Genomic DNA, 20656 nt, shown 5'->3' with positions numbered 1-20656 from the left:
AGAAAGGATTAACCCTAAACAGTGTGACTAAATCTTGGTGTTTCTGCGCAAAATGGACAAAACTGTAAATTTATAGTGGTGTTCCATGGGTGTGCAGGAACCCCTCACAGAAGGATGTGGATTCATTGGATTTGCTGCTAAAATCTAGGAGTTTTTTTTCTGGGGTTATGAGACCTGGTAACTGCCACTCTGTGCATCAATTCGCACACGACCCCACTAGCGGCTGTGTGACATAATCCCGTATCGGCTTTAGGCTGTATACATGCCTCATCATGAAGGCTGACATCAATGCTACAGTCTAATGGGTTAAAAGCTGTGTGTTTTACATGGGCTTCATTATGAAAACTACAAGTCAGTTCTGATTTGCCTCTAAAATCTTGCCTTTGTTATGCTGTGAAATGCGGCCTTCACTTGTGTGAATCCGAAAAAAGGAGGGTGGCGAGTGATGGTAGAAAACAGCACCAGTCCCTTTGAATGTCACCCACAGCTGCACTCTCTGCATTCAGCGTGGATAATGAAATAACCCCCCCACCACCACAGGACAGTGGTTACTAATTTCCAAGGGGCACATTAAACACTATCAGGGGTCACCTTGTTCTGCTCATAGTTGCGCCCTGCTCTGTGCTTTGCACCGTTGACTGCAGGGTTATTTTCTTTCCTGGTTTGCCCTCTGACCTCCAGGCTAGTCTCCCATTTTCCTTGCTAAACCCAGTCGCTGTTTAGAGAGGGGCCATATAATTAACGCTGAGTACTGAATTACAGGTTTGCTGTCCTGACTGCTCTTCTTGAGTGGACACCACAATTATCAGGATGCTGGAGGAGCTGCGGTCCATGGCTGTCTTGTGATCACCACTAACCCTAAAGTACAAGGCTTGTAAAATGACAGCATTTGGGAGGTTATCTACGGAGGGTGACAGTTCTGTTGGGATGTCATGTGTAGTAATATGGTCATCAGGACACTTTTCTGGACGATCAGTAGTAAGGGCAGTCTGCCTTTCCTGTATTAGGAAATTGCTGTCACCTGACCAGTAGGGTCACCTATGGGCTGTGGGCTTTTTTTTTTTTTTTTTTAGTAATTGGCCACATTTTCTAACTGTCTACAATTAGAAAACATGGCTGATTACTTCCACATACAGACTGGTGCAGTACCATATTTTGTTTGGTATTGCTGGTCTTCAGTTTGCAAAGTCTTTCTAATCCTGAACAATTCCTCACCATTCCCCTTGCTGTGTATACCCAGGGAAATGTTCTAGTGTGGGGGCTTAACATGCACGCTCAGCTGATCAGAGTGTGCATATTTTTCAGGGTGATTTTTGAGATCATATAGCAGAGTTAAAAGGATGAATGACCAGCTTCGCCCTTAGGCTGTGCCTGGTATTGAAGCTCCATCCCATTGAAGGCTTCTGGTCTATGCTGTCTGCTGGTAGTAGCCATTTGGCTCGCACCAGAGCTGCACTATGACTGTAGCTGCTCTCATTTCTGTAAATCATCTGTTTGGATTCCCCCCTCCTCCTGTGTATTAACACTAATCATTTGTGGATTTGCCTGAAATGTAAATGCTTTTTCGTAAACTCCGCACAGTGGAGCCTTCACGCTAAATTGTTAAGAGGTCTCGTTCCACAGAATGGCAGATGGAAAAAGCCGCCTGTCTGAGCTGGCTCTATACACTTCAGGCCACAGTGAAATGTCATTCCCTAGGAGGTCAGATCAGTGTAAATTCCTCTTCCATGCCCCCTCGAGAGCTTCCATTTGGAAAAATAAACCTAAAGCCTTCCATGCTGAGAAATTGTTTTCTGGAATCTGTCCTGTAAGATCACTTCGACCGCTTCCTCTTTATTTTTAGATAAGCCAGAATTCTAGGTATTGTCGCTGGAAGCCGTGTGGCGTGTATGCGAGTCTGTCTACATCCAGGTTGTGTGCGTTTCTTGGATATTTTGCACTCGTAGTGCATACAAGCTACCATTTGACTAACCATGTCCTTTCTGTCTTTCAGGTATGGCATCACAGCTGCAGGTGTTCTCACCTCCTTTAGTATCGTCCAGTGCCTTCTGTAGTGCAAAGAAACTTAAAGTCGAGCCTTCTGGCTGGGATGTTACGGGACAGGGTAATAGCAACAAGTATTACGCACACAGCAAGAACCTCTCAGTCGCTCAAGGGCACGCAAGTTCATCTCACCAGGTAGCGAATTTCAGTCTACCGGCTGCCTACGAGCCCAATCTCCTTATCCCAGCCGCCGCAGCAGAGCATATAGTGGTTACTGCCGCCGACAGTACTGGCAGTGGCCCCACCACCTCCTTCCAGAGCAGCCAAATCCTAAACCACAGAAGCAACGTTTCTTTACTGGAACCATACCAAAAATGTGGACTGAAAAGAAAAAGTGAGGAGGTGGACAGCAACGGTAGTGTGCAGATTATTGATGAACGGCCACCTCTGATGCTGCAAAACAGAACCGCGGTGGGTGCTGCTGCCACAACCACCACTGTAACCACTAAAAGCAGCAGTTCTAATGGCGAGGGGGATTACCAGCTCGTTCAGCATGAAATCCTGTGTTCCATGACCAACAGCTATGAAGTCCTGGAGTTCTTGGGCCGAGGGACTTTTGGTCAAGTGGCAAAATGCTGGAAGCGGAGCACAAAGGAAATTGTGGCTATTAAGATCCTAAAGAACCATCCTTCCTATGCCAGGCAAGGTCAGATAGAGGTGAGCATCCTCTCGCGCCTGAGCAGTGAAAATGCTGACGAGTACAACTTTGTACGCTCATACGAGTGCTTCCAGCACAAGAATCACACTTGCCTTGTATTTGAAATGTTGGAACAGAACCTATATGACTTTCTGAAGCAAAATAAATTCAGTCCTCTTCCGCTGAAGTATATCCGGCCCATATTACAGCAGGTCGCCACTGCCCTAATGAAGCTGAAGAGCTTGGGGCTGATTCACGCTGACCTGAAGCCTGAGAACATCATGCTGGTGGATCCGGCACGCCAACCGTATAGAGTGAAGGTGATTGATTTTGGCTCGGCTAGTCATGTTTCTAAAGCGGTGTGCTCCACCTACTTGCAATCTCGGTACTACAGGTAAGGCTTTGACTTCTATTTTATATTCTATTGTATCTTCAGTATATAAAAACTCTAATAGAGGCTAGAAATGTATTCAGGAGCTGTCCAAACTCATGCCACTATACCAGGCCAAGCCACAGCATAACGTAAAGGTGCTGGGAACCAGGGCTGTGGAGTCTGTAAGCCAAACCAGACTCCTCAATTTCCCTGACCTCCGACTTAATGACTCCACAGCACTGCCTCACTACTGAGCGTGTACATAAAGTGCAGCACAGATTCATCTCGCTACTGAGCGTGTACATAAAGTGCAGCACAGATTCATCTCACTGCCTCACTACTGAGCGTGTGCATAAAGTACAGCACAGATTCATCTCGCTACTGAGTGTGTACATAAAGTGCAGCACAGATCATCTCACTGCCTCACTACTGAGCGTGTACATAAAGTGCAGCACAGATTCATCTCACTGCCTCACTACTGAGCGTGTGCATAAAGTACAGCACAGATTCATCTCACTACTGAGCATGTACATAAAGTGCAGCACAGATCATCTCACTGCCTCACTACTGAGCATGTACATAAAGTGCAGCACAGATTCATCTCACTACTGAGCATGTACATAAAGCGCAGCACAGACTCATCTCACTACTGAGCATGTACATAAAGTGCAGCACAGATCATCTCACTGCCTCACTACTGAGCGTGTACATAAAGTGCAGCACAGATCATCTCACTGCCTCACTACTGAGCGTGTACATAAAGTGCAGCACAGATTCATCTCACTGCCTCACTACTGAGCATGTACATAAAGTGCAGCACAGATTCATCTCACTACTGAGCATGTACATAAAGCGCAGCACAGACTCATCTCACTACTGAGCATGTACATAAAGTGCAGCACAGATCATCTCACTGCCTCACTACTGAGCGTGTACATAAAGTGCAGCACAGATCATCTCACTGCCTCACTACTGAGCGTGTACATAAAGTGCAGCACAGATCATCTCACTGCCTCACTACTGAGCATGTACATAAAGTGCAGCACAGACTCATCTCACTACTGAGCATGTACATAAAGCGCAGCATAGATAAACCTCACTACTGAGCGTGTACATAAAGCGCAGCATAGATAAACCTCACTACTGAGCGTGTACATAAAGCGCAGCATAGATAAACCTCACTACTGAGCGTGTACATAAAGCTCTGCACAGATTCATCTCAACTAAAAGCCGAGATCCTTGGATCAGGAACAGAAAAGACATTACAAGGACATTTCATAACTCTCCCTAATTCTTATGGAAACCTTCTACTGCACATCCTGCATTGTACTAATGAACCCAATTTATTAAATATTTTCAGAGTCAGTCCATTTTATTCTGACTCCACCAAAATGGACACTTCAACTCCACAGACGTGCCAGGAACTTCACAGGCTGAATCATTAGGTGGAGGGTGGGAAAAGCCAGATCAGGAAAGTAAATGTGTTGGGTGGGGTGCCCCCTTTTTAAATTTGACACTGCATCAGCATACTAATATTTCCATTGAGTAATGACCCTAGTGGGACTTGCACAAGAATATTTCAGTGTCACGGTCTAGCTGAAGGCTGCATGGATGGTGGCTATAGAGTATCCGAATACCTGAAAATTCAATACATTTACAAGAGTCATTTTAGTAAATGACACTTATTTTTGTGACCTAGTTTTCTCAGTAAATGTTCTCACCACACCTATTGAAATACATGCAAAGCAGGTTATGTAATAGTCACTTTTGCCTGTAGTTGACTTGTGTAACAGAAGGTGGGTTATGGCTCTAGGTGCCTTTTGGATAACACTGAGAAGTTCCTCATACTGATTGCCAACCTTTTTATATTGGGCTGAAAAGGATTATGTAATGTAAATGTGAAAGGGTGAGCACATGAAGTGCTAGTGCAATATATAATGCTTTCAGAGGCAGATATAGAATAAAGTTATGGCCACTCGCCAACATTATTTGGTGGGTGCCATAACTCTTATATACCTGGACCTCTATGGATTGTTTTTGGTGTGACGGTGGTGCTTTTTCCTTGAAATTTACATGTAGTGGCTGATACCAGAGAGTGAGTGCCGACTGTTAACAGCCTCCAAAAACCATACCAAGGGGTACAGGGCACCATGGTGCTGTCATTGTGCATGAACTGTGCATTAAAGGGGTATTCCCATCTCAAAGATCCTGTCCCAATATGTAGTAGGTGTAATGGTAGCAACTACATCCAATTGGAAATGTAGTATAGTCTTTCTGATTTGCTATTTCTTTCCTCATGTGCAGGCATTGCAGGACCTTGGGTATCCATGGCTACAACCACTGATATGGTGAGTTAGTTGGCTAGTTGCTAGTGGTCGTAACCATGGATACCTAAGGTCCTGCAATGCCTGCACATGAGGAAAGATATAGAAATATAGCATACATTTTCTGATTCACTAATTGGAGGAATTTGCTAATATTACACCTACTACAAATTGGGATAGGATTTTTGAGATTGAAAAACACCATCTTACAAGGATAAACCTGCAGGTGCTCCTGATGGCTTCCTTCTGTCAAAGCTGCTTGCTGACTCGGGACACTTGGGGTACTTTCCCATCATCCAGAGCCTGCTGCAGCCCCAACGCTGCGGAGAAGCCACCAGCGGCCTCTGCTTAATATGCTAATGAGCGGTGCAATTTTTTTATTTTTTTTTTTTCCTCAGAGGTTGTCTATGGGGAAAGCCACCATGTGGATCCACAGGAGAAATTGACATGCTGCTGTCTGGAAAGACATGTCAGTTTCCATGGGTGTGCCGCAGACGCATAGTGGACATAGGACTTCTACAAATCCCATCCACTATACTGTAACATCTGGCTGCTGTGTCCAATCTGCACCGATTGCCTGATCTTATATTTTCAAAAGCTTAAAGGGGTTATGCCACACCACTCACTTCTCCAGCTAATTTGACTCTGGGTGTTGAAGGACACTGCTGCATCCAGTTTCTGGAAATTCCCTGTAGGTATTGTGCTCATCTTTTAGCTCCGAGTAAGGCTATGTGCCCACGATGCAGAAATGCTCCAGATTTTTCCTGAGCTTTTCTGCATCTCCCTGGCAGAAAAAACACATGTGGATTGTACATGCCAGGGACATGCGGATGTGAAGCGTTCTTCACATGCATTTCTGCATGCGGGTTGACAAGCGCTTTCCAAGTGATTTTTAGCATCACTTGGAAAGTGCTTGACAACTTGGTCACACTATATAAATCCATGCAACCGGCATGGATTTGTATGATGTGACCGTAAAAGAATGGTAAAAAATAAATATTGTTGCCTTCTGATGGCCCCCAGTGTCCTAATCCGATCTGTCCGGTGTCTCGCTGTCTAAAAGGACCTGTGACAGATCATGCGACCGCCGACGTCAGCGGTCGCGTGACCTGTCACATGACTAAATGACGTCATGGCACGTCCTTTTAGACCATTGCGAGCTACCGGGGACACCGGACGAATCGCTATGAAGACCGCGGGCCATCAGAAGGCAAGTATAATGTATATTTTTATTTTTTTAACAGGTGCTATGGTACCCAAGTCTGGAGGAGAGTCTCCTCTTCAAACCCAGGTACCATCTGCACATTGAATCGCTTAATATCCGCATGTGCACATGTAGTCATGTGGATATTATGCGATTCAATGGTGGCGAAAACACAGATTCCACAAAATTGGTAGTGCTGTGGATTTTTCCGCAGCATGTGCACAGCACATGGGGATTATCACTGGGGACCATGGCAGACCTTCTACCAAGCGTTTTTTAAGCTTTTGTGCAGCAGATTTGCCACTGCGGTAACGCTTAGGATGTGTGCCCACTATGCGTTTAAGGGATGTTCAGTGATGTCAAGCACTGGATGTCGGACATGTAACAGTTTTATCGAGTTTTCTTTGCATGGTGTATGGCCCTCTAGTGTCGCCTGTCAATTGCTATGCTGCAAGTCTGTCTGACCCATTAAAAGGCTTAAACATGCAAGTTTTCTCCTTCAAAAGCAAGAAAACTGGTCTATAGAACTGGTCTATAGAGACTCCTTGTCTGGGCGAGGTGTCCTTGATGCAGCTCTCTACAATCAGAAGCCTCCTCCTTACTAAGTATTGAAGGGTTAAAGACTTGAGTCCTGGGTGTCTATGGTTTGGCTAAGATCCCTATGCTTCAAGGCTCTAATAGGTCTGCCTCTGACTTACAAGGCATTGACCTATAGGTGGCAATAGACTATTCTCTTCCTTCTGTGGGAGGGAGCATTTCTGCTAAGTCTTCCTACACTAGCTGGATCGCCTCAAGAACTTCCATAGTGTGCAAACACTTTTTCATGCTTTATTTACTTCTGAATCCTGTATCCTCCACCACACTAAGGTTGGCATTATGCCTAGAACATCGGTTTCTGAGCTCTGCCTGCGCTGACTTACAACCTTCTGCATATGACCAATTGCAAGGGATTTGGCATGAATGGTGTCTCAAAGTGGTCTTGTTGCCCATCACAAACCTTCAGACACACCAATGGTTCTTTCTAGTGCAGGATAAAGCTTTAAAAACCAGACTGCCATTGTGTAAGGACACTGCCATGATGAGCCTGGAGAGGGCCTTTGGTTGTGGTGGCCTTCCCCCACATTCAGCTTTTGTATAGTCTAAAACCTACATCTAAAGATCGCTGATTACACTTCCTCTTGTGATTTTTAAGCTTTTGGTTTTGTGTAATTGTTTAGGTCTGGACATGTCGTATGTAATGTACTCTCCTCTACCCCATAGGATTCTGGTTTCTGCAATCAGTGCAGATTCGTTCTCCTCTAATAGGCCAGCCACGACCTCATCCCTTCCAGATTTGCATTCAGGATTCTTCCCTCTTTTTCGTTCTTGTATGGAGAGCACTTTTGGTGTGAATGGGTGCCATTCAGTGGCATGGAGCAAGCTCTCTTGTGTTGAGGACATGTCTTTACTGTCACAATCCAAATAGAATAGTAAAGAAAAAATAAATCCAAAATGTATTTCAGGAGCACTCTCTGTGCACACACTAAATGTGCCCCTAGTGTTAAAGGGGGCTGTTCACGACTCGGGCAACCCCTTCTTAAGCCCGGTTTCCCTCCAGTAACATCACCTATGCTTGCCTCTGGTGCCAGCTCTGGTCCAGTAATGTAGTCACTGGCTCTCCTGGGGCTAGTAACGAACATCCAGAGGAAGGGCTGCTGGGCGAGCCAGTGCCAACATGAATAGAAAGGCATCGGAGGGGGGTATAGGTGTTTTTATAGTTTACTTAAAAGAAACCTAGTGAATAAGAAGGGGTTGTCGACTAGCAGACAATCCGTTTAAAGTACTCCAAGGTAGTAACCCTTTAGCCATTGAATGTTAACACCATGGCAGTTGTGTTCCACCCCTGTCCCCTTAAAGACGCCCTCCAAGATCTTGCACCCTTCCCTTCACACAATCTCCTTGCTCTGACAATACATTACATATACAGATGTAGGATTCGCTCACACCAGCGTATACACTGGCTGCGTGCTATCAGATGTTTTACATAGGTCTTTATTCAACCTATGTAACTAGGTCCATCAAGTTCAACCATTCTCCACCAATTATACTTTTTTTTTTTTTTTTTTTTTGGCACTAAATTATCTATAACCCACAATGTTATGTACTGAGGAAATCATACAGCCTTTTTTTAAAAAGTGGTCTGCCATTACTACCTCTTGTGTTGGGGCATTCCACAGTCTGATTGCTGTGACTGTAGAGAACCCTTTCCTGTTTAGCTGCTGGAAACTCCTTTCTTCCACCCGTAAGGAGTGCCTGCTGGTCCTTAGTATGGTCTTTGGAAGGAATAAGTCATGTCCCAGTCCTTTGTACCGACCACACACATTTATACATGTGAGGTGTTTGTTTTACCTAAGCTAATCAAGATCAACTTTTTCAACCTCTCATCAGATGAGGTCTTCCATCCCTTTTAACAACATTGGTCCGAGTGCTAAAATTGTTACATGGGGCAGTGCAGATGTTTTTGTTCTCTCCCACTGACAGAACCTGTTGAGGTAAAAAACACTAAAATAGCCACTCTCCTATTAAAGTCTTAATAGCTGTCTACAAATATCTGAAGGGATGTTAGTGTAGAGGGATCAGCTTTATTCTCGTGTACCCAAAGACTAGAAGCAATGGGATGAAACTGAATGGGAGAAGATACAGATTAGATATTACAAAAATCTTTGACAGTGAGGGTGATCAATGAGTGGAACAGGCTGCCACGAGAGGTGGTGAGTTCTCCTTCAATGGAAGTCCTCAAACAGAGGCTGGACAGATATCTGTCTGAGATGGTTTAGTGAATCCTTTATTTAGCAAGGGGTTGGACCAGATGACCCTGGGGGTCCCATCCAACTCTCAACATTCTATGGGTGTGTGGAAAGCATCAGCCTGCACTCAGATGACGAGTGCAGTCTGACTTCTGCTGACTCACAGAATGGAGAAGGTGGAGAGATTTTGTTCTCAATCTTCTGTATGCTATGGTTCTCTCATCCAAGAGAATCGAATCACACTATGCTGACATTCAGATCAAACTGATTGGCGTGTCCTTAACATCATTGACCCAATTCTCTCAGATGAGTGAGTCCTTAAAGTGTTAATATACTCACTACCACCTCCTCCAAGATGCAGCTCTGTTCCGCTCCTAGTGATGTCACCACTCTTCCTATTCTCCATATCACACGGGCTCTGTATGAGCCAGAAATGGCTTTTACAATGGAAGCCTGTGGCCTTGCTCTGGCCCCATAGGCTGACATTTTGGAAAACGTTCTGCATCAGACAGCACAGTGACCCAGAGAGTTAGAAGAGCAGTGATGGCATTTGGGCGCAGAACTGGTCGTGGAGAAGACCACAGTAGGTGAGTATGTAGATTAACACTCACTCTAAATGTACAGATTTAAAGGAAAAAAGTTAATAGGAGTGCTTTAAGTTCTTACAGTGCATAATGGTTGGTCAAGACAAACCTGTAGTAGTCTCATAACATCATGCTCAGATTCCTTGTGATACACAACTCGTGTAACACTGTATGGTGCCAGGCCCACAAGTTGATTGCCGTCAGGTTATCTGCATGATTACATGCCGATGGGGGGTGGTTATACCTTATTAGATGTTCCTTTTAGTTATTTTCATTGGGTGTAAAATATGTCAGTGTATTAATCAATGCAATATTTGTAACGTGTGGAAATCGTGTGTTGTAATTCTGGAATACTTCTCGTCACTTACTGAAGATGGAAAAATGTGACCTATGCCACAGATTTATAGAGTTTCCTGTGAGCACAAAATGACTTTTCCACTTTCATCTGGCTGAGATCCTTGTTCCTTCTCCACTTCATACAAACGTCCTTCTGAAGCCCATGACTATGACGTTGAGATGACATAGGACACTGGGATAGATGTACAGTCATCTGCTGCCCTTTCCAACCCTTTGTGCTGTGCACCAGCTCGGGCCGGGTCCTAACGAGGGTTCTTATTGCTGAACTCTGCCAGGCTCCAACACTAAATGCTTGCATAATACTTGGCTGATACAGTTCCACGGAAACAAAGGCCCATTTTATACTGGCCAATAATCGGGAGTGAGCATTTCTTGATCATTGGCCTGTCTAAATAGCAAAAAATGCTTGTTTGTCAGGTGAGCTAATCAGGTTTTCTTCTCTGCTACATACTGTCCTGTGTAAGCGATAATGTGCTGCCAACAGTGTCTTATGTGCACAGTATGATTGTTCTGTGCACATAGTGTGGTCCACTTAGTTAATGGCCCAATAAACCTTTAAGCTGGTGTGTGTGTGTGTGTGTGTGTGTGTGTGTGTGTGTGACCTTAAATGGGCTGTAAAACAACCGCCAAACAGCAGTTTGCCTATAGGCTGGCCATACACATTTGCACACGCTGACTGCCCCGATTAAACTGCTGGCAAAGGGCATTAGAGGGGGCAGTTTGCTGGAATCTCCTTTGGCCAACGCGTAGCTCTCCTGACCCCAGACCACCCCCTACCATTCACAGGCCCAGCTTGGCTGAGTGATGACTGCATGATCTAATTTACAATGGATGATTGGATGTGAACATGCTGGTTTGGTTTCTGAGTGTTATGTATGGGCTTGGTATTTGGTTACAAGCAATCTAGATCCGTTGTGTGATTGCAAAATATGCAATTTATTATAGCATCATTTATTCCTTGGCACTTTACATGTGAAAGTGGGTATACATAGCAAAAACAAGGAGCTGTTTAGACAAAAATATAAATTATCAATCATTTCCCCTCTTCCTGGGTTACTACATTTACTTTACTATAGGGCATGAGGTGCTTTTTATGATTTTTCATTTTTGCTTTTTTTTTCCCTCCCACCCTCCAGAGCTCCTGAGATAATCCTTGGGCTGCCGTTTTGCGAAGCAATAGACATGTGGTCTCTGGGTTGTGTCATAGCGGAGCTGTTCCTCGGGTGGCCTCTGTATCCAGGTGCTTCGGAATATGATCAGGTAATGTCACTCTTGCCCTCCTCAAATGGTTAAAATCTTAAGCAGTATAGAAATCAAGCACTCTTCACAGTTAACCAGGTGGTATGAGAATTTCAGGACCATGCAGATGTCTAGAGTAGTGACCCAATGTCACTGAAGTGGACGGGAACTATACCCAATGTGTCACTGAAGTGGACGGGAACTCTGGTGCTACCTATTGGCTGTAGCAATTCTAACAGGCAATATCAACCCTTGAATGAGTCCTGATAGATCATGTGGGATAAGCCAAAGCAGACACTATTCCCCTCTGAAGAGACAAACACCCTGCAAATGAGCAGAACATCCAGGGGAGCATTGCAGGGCCTAGAAGTCCCCATACTTACTGGCCACACTCCACAAGGAGAAACTCTGCTCCAGAAATGTCAGTCTGCTGCAGGGTTATCCACTAGACCCCTTTTCTTAGTACATATGTAGGTATAAGATCTACCATTGTCAATTCTCAAACTTTAGTTTCCTGCAACAACATGTAGCCATCCCTGCCTGCCAGTGCAAATAGAGTATTCTGGAAGCTGGTTCCATTTCAGTACTGTGATACACGAAGGGCACCCATCACTTACTAAGTATAAATGGCCGTATTCAATTGGTTTGTATATGTATACTGGGAGTAATCGAAGCTATCTGTCAGTATGCTCCTAAGTGTCATAGCTTGTAGTGCAGACTCATTGCCGGCTAGTAACCCCCGCTGTTCCTCAGCACTGATTAGCGTGTTGATGAGATCAGCCATGTGTAGGTGTCCCCAGTACAGCGTGGCTGGTGTTCTGCCAGCGCTCTTACATCACCCTGTTCATGAATATGGATGAGATCACCCCCCCAGTATACTTCCTGTGGTACATGAGACGTAACTTTCCATCCAGGTGTTCAGGCCCTGCAGATAATCTGAAATCTTGATGCCAGTCATTGTTCTGTGTACGGTGGTGAAGTGTAGAAAGTGTGTACTAAGCTGTGTATAGGGAACGTTCTCCCGTTACATGGAGCACTGCTAATTTTGGAGACGTTCTGTATCCTTGGCTGCTGGCTACTTTTAATGACTGGCACTGGTTTTATCATTGTTCTAGGTTGACTTTCATGGTGTTTGTATATGTATAAATGTAATCTCTCCACATGAAACTGAGCCACTTATCTGTCTGTAGCCACAGTAGGTGTTATGTGCCAGACCAGTGTTTCCATGCACAGCTCCAACAAATACAGCCTTGTATTCAGACGACGTCCAGGGTGGGGGTCAAATGGTCTGTGTGTTTCATCAGTGTTTGGTCTTATTACAAAGCTTCTTCTATCCAATTACGATGTTCATCTCGGGTTGCACACTGATGCCACAGACCCATAGACTTGTATTGCTAATTTTTGATCTGTTAGTTTTTGTTTTGACTGAAAAAAACTGTCTGAGGCACCTATACAGCTGTACTACTACTTCCATATCTAAAGAGGTGCTGACATGTCTTTTGGGGTTGAAAAGAATCTCTAGTTTAAAGGGAACTTGCCAGGGAGAGGTCCCAAAAAAGGTTAATGGTTTGGGCATGGGGGGCATGTGTTGAGGTCATGAATGGACCCCATGTTTCTGGCCCCAGAGAGGCTGGATGGTACTCTTGTGAAATTCTGGTTCCACACTTGGCTCGAAGTCTCTGCCAGGCTCCATATACATTAACTGCCAGTGACCAAATGCAGTGTTGTGAATAGATTGCTTATTTCTGTGCTCGCTTTACTTTCAATGACCCTGCGGCTGCTGATGGTAAGCTGCTGACCATATGGTTTGCTATAAGACCCTCTGAGAATCAGAGTATAGCACACGTTGTGCAGTGACTCTTGGTTTCTATACTAGTAAAACCTGCTTTCTGAAGTATTTTGGTCTGGGGTGGTACTCCTCCTGAGTTTCTCTGCACACTGTTAGGGGACACCTGTCTGTTACCCATAACTGACGTTTCCGTATGTGCACATGATGCTGCGCTGCAGATGCTGTGCTCAGCTTTGTGATAAAACCACTGAGATTGTAGATAAGTACCCCATTGGGTAGCTTTCTGCAGTTCTAGCTAAACTTGGAGAACATGCAAATATCTAAAATCTATGACTTTATTGCTGTAATGTCACAAGAGTATCCTGTTTGCACATGTAAAACCACTGCCCTACCTTACTACATCCGGCATGTATTTACTAGTATAGGACCGGATCATAACTAGGTAATGTGCTGAGCCGTTCTTGGTCTGCTACGTTCACTAGTGTAAAAAGTGGTCTGTGAAGTAGAACTTGCAATTCTGGCTCCATCTTCAAGGCCAGCCATTTTATTCATTCAGAAATGACTCGTGAAGCGCATTGCTTTATGTGCTGTCCAGGCTTGACCTCAATGGGCTGTGTGCGGCACCTATGAGGCCTTAAATGGATGCTCCTTCTGTAAACTAGGCTACCATATGATGCTGCACCCAGTGTAATGCAGTGTTGCATGCCCTGTCCTCCACTAGGCCGTCTGCATAGAGGTGTTTTTCTTTATGGAAAGTAGGTGGGGTGGATGGCTTGCATGTGCATGATGGGATTCCCAGTGCACAATACCGCAGTAGTTAACATTTTATAGCAGTAGTCGGTATTGTCTGGAATGCTTTCCTTGTATAGGGTGGTAAGAAGCATCAGGTCATCGGGTTTCTGAGCTGCTGCTTGGCCAGTGGGCTAGTGACTTGTTCTTGAGCTATCGGCTCGTCCCAGCGACTACCTGCCAGAACTGTGTGATGATGCTGGGCACTGATCGGGCCTTTGACACTTTGTAACTTTCCAGGGGAAATCTGCCTGTCAGCAGTTAAATAGTGGTAGTTGGGTGGTTTCCCTTGAGTGGGGATCTGTCAGTCTTCTGAGAATCCTATCTGTGCTGTGGGTGGGAAGATGGCTTGTTTTCCTTCCCTAAAGTCAGATATGATCGATCTAAAATAGCTTCCCTTTCTGACGTTAAGTATCCGGCTCTTTCTCGTGCACCAGGTCCAGATGCATTTTGCATTCCACATATTTCAGTTTGTTAGATGTTTGCACTGAGGTTTTATTAATAGATGACATTTCCAGCATAGCTTTCTTTCTAGTGTTCTGGGTTATGTACATGTAGATTTGTCTATATTGTGCTCATACGTAGACACTTTTAAAACTGGTCTCTATAATCTAATCCTGTATGGTCTCCTAGTGTACTCTGCAAAAAGTGCACCTCAATTTAGACTAGGGTTCCACAAGATCGACCTCAAATTAGTGTTAGCGTGAAGTGCCCACACATGGTCATGAGTCACAGTAAAACTATGACACATCCAAGCGACAAATCTTATCTGTATAGGAACCATCAGGGCAATTGCTCAAAGTGTGTAGATCCTGAGGAAGGCACAGTTGTTACATCTTGGTACGCTGCTAGGACTACCGCTCTTGCAGATTCTTACCTGATCCTTAAAGCTACAAGCAGAATCCAGCATCCAATATGGCAATTGCCGGAAGATTGAATCTTTTAGATTTGATTTTAAGGTCTGCAGCAGCCGGAAGTGCGCAAGTTGTGTGGTCTCTTTAGGTTTTGCCTGATTCCAGCGGTCACTTTATGGGCTGCTTGCTGTAATATAGATAAAAACACTTCTGTCAGAAGGAAGTTCTCACTAGAATACTAGTAAACCTGCTGCCATGTATCCTCCATATTAATCGCCTCTAAACAAAGCTGCCAATCAGGGCTGGGGTGGCAGATATACAAACTGTGCATAGCCAGAAAGCTGCCAGTCAGTGGTGTGGGCACGATTGTACAGACCTCAGTATTATACTTCTGCAAAAGAGAAGTATAGTTATCACCGCTACAGCATGTATCCCAGTAATTGATCACTGGAATCGGGGTCCATCTCTAAATCACACTGCTTACATTGGGTGGCAAAAATCTGTAGCCCTCAGATCTCTCCATGTTAAAGGGGGCTTGACGGCAAACCTCCCCAATTGGATCCACTTTTCCTAAAAACAGTTGACAATTGCCTATTGTAGTGGTCTTACAAAAAATGCTCTAGCGTCCTTTTTTAAGCATTTCTTTATTTTGAAAGCCGGGCTAATTGGCCTAATTTTACAATATTGGACGTCAAGTTAGAATGTGAGATTACGCCTCTGAGATTGGCAATAAATGTCTAATTGCTGGGACCTGCACTGATCTTTGTGGTCGGAGTGAATGAAGCCGTATGGTCAGACATGCACAATGCCACACTGTACAGTTCTGTGATGGTAGTGCAGCACTCGTGCAGTGATGTTCAACCACCGTGAAGAACCCAGGGTGTAGTGATTGGTGAGGTCCCCAGCAATCCGTCACTACTTTTCCCTGTGGGTCAATAACATGTCAACTAAGCCTAAAGTCCACAGGTAATGGAAGCTCTTTATTGAAGTGTTGCTGAAGTTGTGCTTTTGGCTGCACAGCTCCAGCAGTTGAGTACATCTAGGAAGTGTCCCTTGCTTTATCATATCAATTTATAGCTTGACATCATGGTACCCTATTGCAGTTTTTTGGCCGATAAGATAAGTGCTTGTTTCGGTAGTGTGTAAAATGGCTCCTGTCATCCTGTTTCTGACAGATCACCTGGATGTGACAGATACTTTGCTCTTCTCATCAACTTGAAAAGAACAAAACCCTTAATGTCAATTTCATTTTCTGATGTTTTCTTACTTGAGAAAATGTTTTCCAAGGTCACTCGCTCTCATGATAAAACTATACTTTGAGTCTGAGAAGCTGTCATCACCACATGTTCAATTGCTGCCATGGTTGTGTTTCAGATAAGGTACATCTCCCAGACTCAAGGACTTCCTGCAGAGTATCTGCTCAGTGCCGGAACAAAGACTTCCAGATTTTTCAATCGAGACCCAGATCTGGGCTACCCATTATGGAGGTTAAAGGTAAAAATAAAATGTGTACATCATCTGCACCTGGACGGAAGGAAACGGTCCTCCTCTGCCAGGGCTTCTTGTACATTATGGTTCTGTATAATGAATTGCTAAATATACAGCAGCATATATCTGCAAGTTGCCATTTTTTATTAAGGCTGGTCTACCAGTCATGAGAAATCACTGACACACATTTGTATATCTTTATTCTTGTGTGACCTCTTGTGCAATCATTTACTTTCCACTGAACTTGCTATTAATACACAGAGTAGATTTAATTAGACGTCTGAGCCATATTTTTTTCCCTGTAGACACCGGAGGAGCATGAAATGGAAACTGGAATAAAATCTAAAGAGGCACGCAAATATATCTTCAACTGTTTAGATGACATGGCACAGGTAAGTGAGAAGCCAAAATCTCCTAAGTGGGACACTTCTGTATTCAGGGCTATAATGGTGAATAAGGGGCTTCTGCACCTCTGACTGGTGGTAGGGGGGAGCCCTCCCCTAAAGAACATTGGACACATACTATATCTTTGTAGTCTTTGTTCATTCCTATTTGTCCAACACTCGGGTGTAATTTTCTTCTCGAAGGTGGTAGCATTGGCTAATAAAGTTGCAGTCAGAATTAGTCAACCCTTATATTGCAAATTGGGGACAAATTAAATCTGAACATGGCTAATATAGCAAGTCATTTCATCAAATTCCACACAATGCCACTTTTAAAAACTGTCTTGGAATAATTGAACTTCTTTGACTAGCATCTTTAGGGCTGTTGTGACCTGCTGCATACCTGCTTTAACCAGACACCTCCCTGAGCAATCTTTAATGCCTCATGGGCAGTGGCTTCCAGTTTATGAATAGTTGGATTTGCGTGCCATCACCACCTTCTTTATGGCCCACCAAAAATATGTAAGTTTTTTTTTATGGTGTTAAAGGCAAACAACTGACAACCACTCAAGAATCTTTCAGGACTTCTTCTAAAACAAAGACTTTATGGACTTGGAAGATCCAAGACGCTCATGCTTTGTGTTGCTGAAGCTTGTCTCTAAGGCACGAGGTCTTGGAGAATTTCCTGATGTTTCATTGGAAACCTGCAGTGTATGTGTGGAGGGCAAGATGGAGTCCGTGTCAGAAGAAAAGCATCACTTAGTTTTGGTTACTTGCTCCACCCCCTCTCTCCTTCCTCACATGGTTTTATATATTTGGTGCCGACTCTTGGCCTTTTGGGTCACTTGTGGAGTACATCTTGGAGTTCTGGCATTGAGACCTTCGTGTTTAGTATCTGGTACTTTGTTAATTGAAACTTCAGTGCCTGCTGTTCGGATTCCTGAGGAGGCAGGTGCTCAGTGATGACCAGCAATGACTTTCATTTTCTTCCACATCCAGTTAAGTGTAAATCAGTGTTTAAATCGCTTAACTTGTGAGCTATGCTTCCAACTGGATCTCTAAAAAACATTGAAGGGTCTACTGAGTCTGGCATTTCATACCCCAGCCTTAATGAAGGGCTCGCTGGAGTATGATGCACTTCATTACCTCACCAGAAATTGGACTGGACTAGGACTTCTGGCGTAATTGCTGTGTTGCACAATTTGACAGGTGGGCTTAGCCATGCCCCATCTTCGCCCATTTTGAAAGAGTTGCTTCAAACAAACGCAAATTCACAATTTGTGACTTCGCGTGGCGCCAACTTTGACTTTCATAGCATTTTATGCCAGTTTCTGGTTTAAAATCTCTAAAGGGGTTTTCCCACGAACAAAGTTCATTTTAATCAATGGCTGTGTTTGACCGTGTACAGGAACATGGTCTGATCATACCACCGCTCCTGGGCAGAGGGGGAAGCAAGAGAGTATACAGACATTACAGCAGGGGATCACAGCTGATACTTGTGATGTAAAAAAAATTCCCTGCCTGTTTTTAAACAATATTTTACCTCACAAAATTAATCCTCTGAACCCCTGCTATGTCTGTATTGTCTTTTGCTTCCTCCTCTACCCAGGAGCTCTAGTATGTTCCTTACAGTCAGATACAGCCAATAATTAAAATGAACTTTTCGTTCGTAGGAAAACCCCCTTTAAATTGTCCCCTAAATAACTTTTTTTTGCTTTTTGTCCAGTGATCCCAAGTTTTTGGACCTCTGACAATATAATGTAACGTGAGTGAACTGGGGGCTATTGGCTATTAGCTATGAGTGATGGGCCAATATTCCACAGGAACGGTACCATAAGCTGTTGTCTGGCTATATATCATGTTTGCAGCAGGTCATAACAGTCAAAGTGCTCTACTAAGTTCTGACAGGAGATGCTCAACAAGGGGTAGAACAGTTGTGCAGTAGTCCGTAAGTGGCATTTTGTGATGAATTTGGAGAAACCACTTGTTATAGTTTTGAGTTACTTACATTTTTCTTGGCTTAAAGCTTTCCATTTTTTTAATCCTTGTAACTTGCAATATGGGTTGTATAATTTTCTGTGCACTCCTACATATGCAGTCTAGAGTCCCTATGATGATCCTTACATAGGACTGCGTAATCTGACAATGTTCCATGGTGAATCTTATCAGAGCAAAGTTTCTTGTGTTTAGTAGGTCCGAGTCCAATCCACTTCCACAAGATGCCAGTTTTTCTACATATTATTTTTCCCCTTTCTTGTAATAGGTGAATATGTCGACAGACCTAGAAGGCACAGATATGTTGGCTGAGAAGGCAGACAGAAGAGAATATATAGACTTGTTAAAGAAAATGTTGACTATTGATGCAGATAAGCGGATAACTCCAACGAAAACCTTACATCACCCCTTTGTTACCATGAATCATCTGTTGGATTTCCCACACAGTAACCAGTAAGTAGGAGCGTTACCAGGCAGATACATCCTCCAAGGGCACTTCCAGGAAAGTTCCAGTCCTGTTTTTTCTCTGCATTAGTCACCAAGCTATAATATGTATTCTTGTCTCCCAAGTCAACCTGCAGTGATGTCTGGCCAGGCACATGGTCACTAAAAATCAATGCTCTTACAAGGGGGTGATTAGAATGGCTTAACTCTGCTTTGTTATATTCCACAGTGTAAAGTCATGTTTTCAGAACATGGAGATTTGTAAGAGGAGGAACAATATGTATGACACAGTGAACCAGATTAAGAGTCCTTTCACCACTCACGTGGCTCCCAACACAAGCACAAATCTGACGATGAGCTTCAATAACCAGCTCAGCACCGTGCACAATCAGGTACGTCATCAAAAATGGCTGCTGCACATGGGCAATTCTGGTTTTGTCTGGCAATTTCTTCAAATTTGCCTCTTCATTGTAATTACTGAAGTGTTGAAAGTGTGTACGCCCTATGATCCACCGTACAACTGTCTGTGTAAAGGTGAACCTGCCATCTGTTACTGGGGACTGTTCATGGGAAGTTACCACGAGTCTTTTCCTTCTAGGCTAGTGTACTGGCTTCCAGCTCCTCTGCCTCCGCTACCTTTTCTCTGGCAAACACTGATGTGCCACTGTTAAACTATCAGTCAGCGCTTTACCCGCCGTCTGCCGCTCCAGTGACCGGTGTTGCTCAGCAAGGAGTGTCTCTTCAACCTGGAGCCGCCCAGCTCTGCACCCAAACCGATCCATTCCAGCAAACCTTCATAGTGTGCCCCCCTGCATTTCAAGGTATCTTGCTTTAGTTTGCTTTTAAGCATGGTATCCTGCCCATGTGTTCAATTACATAGACACCCACCGAATACTAGAATAAAGGGTCAGAAGAGGATGCTGAAACTCTGCCCCATTCACTTGATTTGAGCAAAGTTGCAGTTCATTGTACAGAAGGGAGTGGTGCTGGATCAGAACATCATTGGCCCACTAATGACAATTATCTAGTGCTAAACATTCCAATTGTACAGTAAAAAATGGGATCAAATCGGTAAAAACAGATAACTTACTGTATTGCGGCTCTTACAGATGTCTGACTCTTGGGTTGATCATGGACTGGCTGTGGGTCTCCCAACTGGAGTGACTGCTTCATAGATTTCTGACGTAGTCACTCTTGGGTCTGGAGACCAGCGGCTGATCCGTGCATTGCAGTCCATGACAAGACCGAGATACTCAGATGTCTACATGAGCCATTCTTCAAGTAGGCTGTCTAAGGTTAGTTATGTGCAACTGAAATCCAATGAATACTCACTTCTATGCTTTCTCTTAAAAGGAGTCTCTAACTGG

At 44.1% G+C, this 20656-nt stretch overlaps 1 protein-coding gene across 2 annotated transcripts in view; it reads left to right on the top strand.

Annotated features, from left to right (window-relative positions):
- Positions 1–20656, top strand: part of HIPK1 (homeodomain interacting protein kinase 1) — a 54616-nt gene that overhangs the window by 11202 nt on the left and 22758 nt on the right. For both annotated transcript variants that reach the window (XM_073667153.1, XM_073667152.1), the window contains exons 2-8: positions 1994–3074; positions 11445–11568; positions 16354–16473; positions 16773–16859; positions 19114–19298; positions 19519–19681; positions 19888–20110. In XM_073667153.1, the coding sequence (XP_073523254.1) occupies positions 1996–3074; positions 11445–11568; positions 16354–16473; positions 16773–16859; positions 19114–19298; positions 19519–19681; positions 19888–20110 (1981 nt within the window). In that variant the 5' untranslated portion in view covers positions 1994–1995. The remainder of the gene's footprint in view (positions 1–1993; positions 3075–11444; positions 11569–16353; positions 16474–16772; positions 16860–19113; positions 19299–19518; positions 19682–19887; positions 20111–20656) is intronic.

The sequence above is a fragment of the Phyllobates terribilis genome, unplaced genomic scaffold (genome assembly GCF_046119375.1).
Source record: "Phyllobates terribilis strain yellow unplaced genomic scaffold, ASM4611937v1 Scaffold_2__4_contigs__length_985480577, whole genome shotgun sequence".
NCBI lineage: Eukaryota > Metazoa > Chordata > Amphibia > Anura > Dendrobatidae > Phyllobates > Phyllobates terribilis.
Note: the sequence above shows the minus strand (reverse complement) of the source record. Positions and strands in the feature narration are given on the sequence as shown.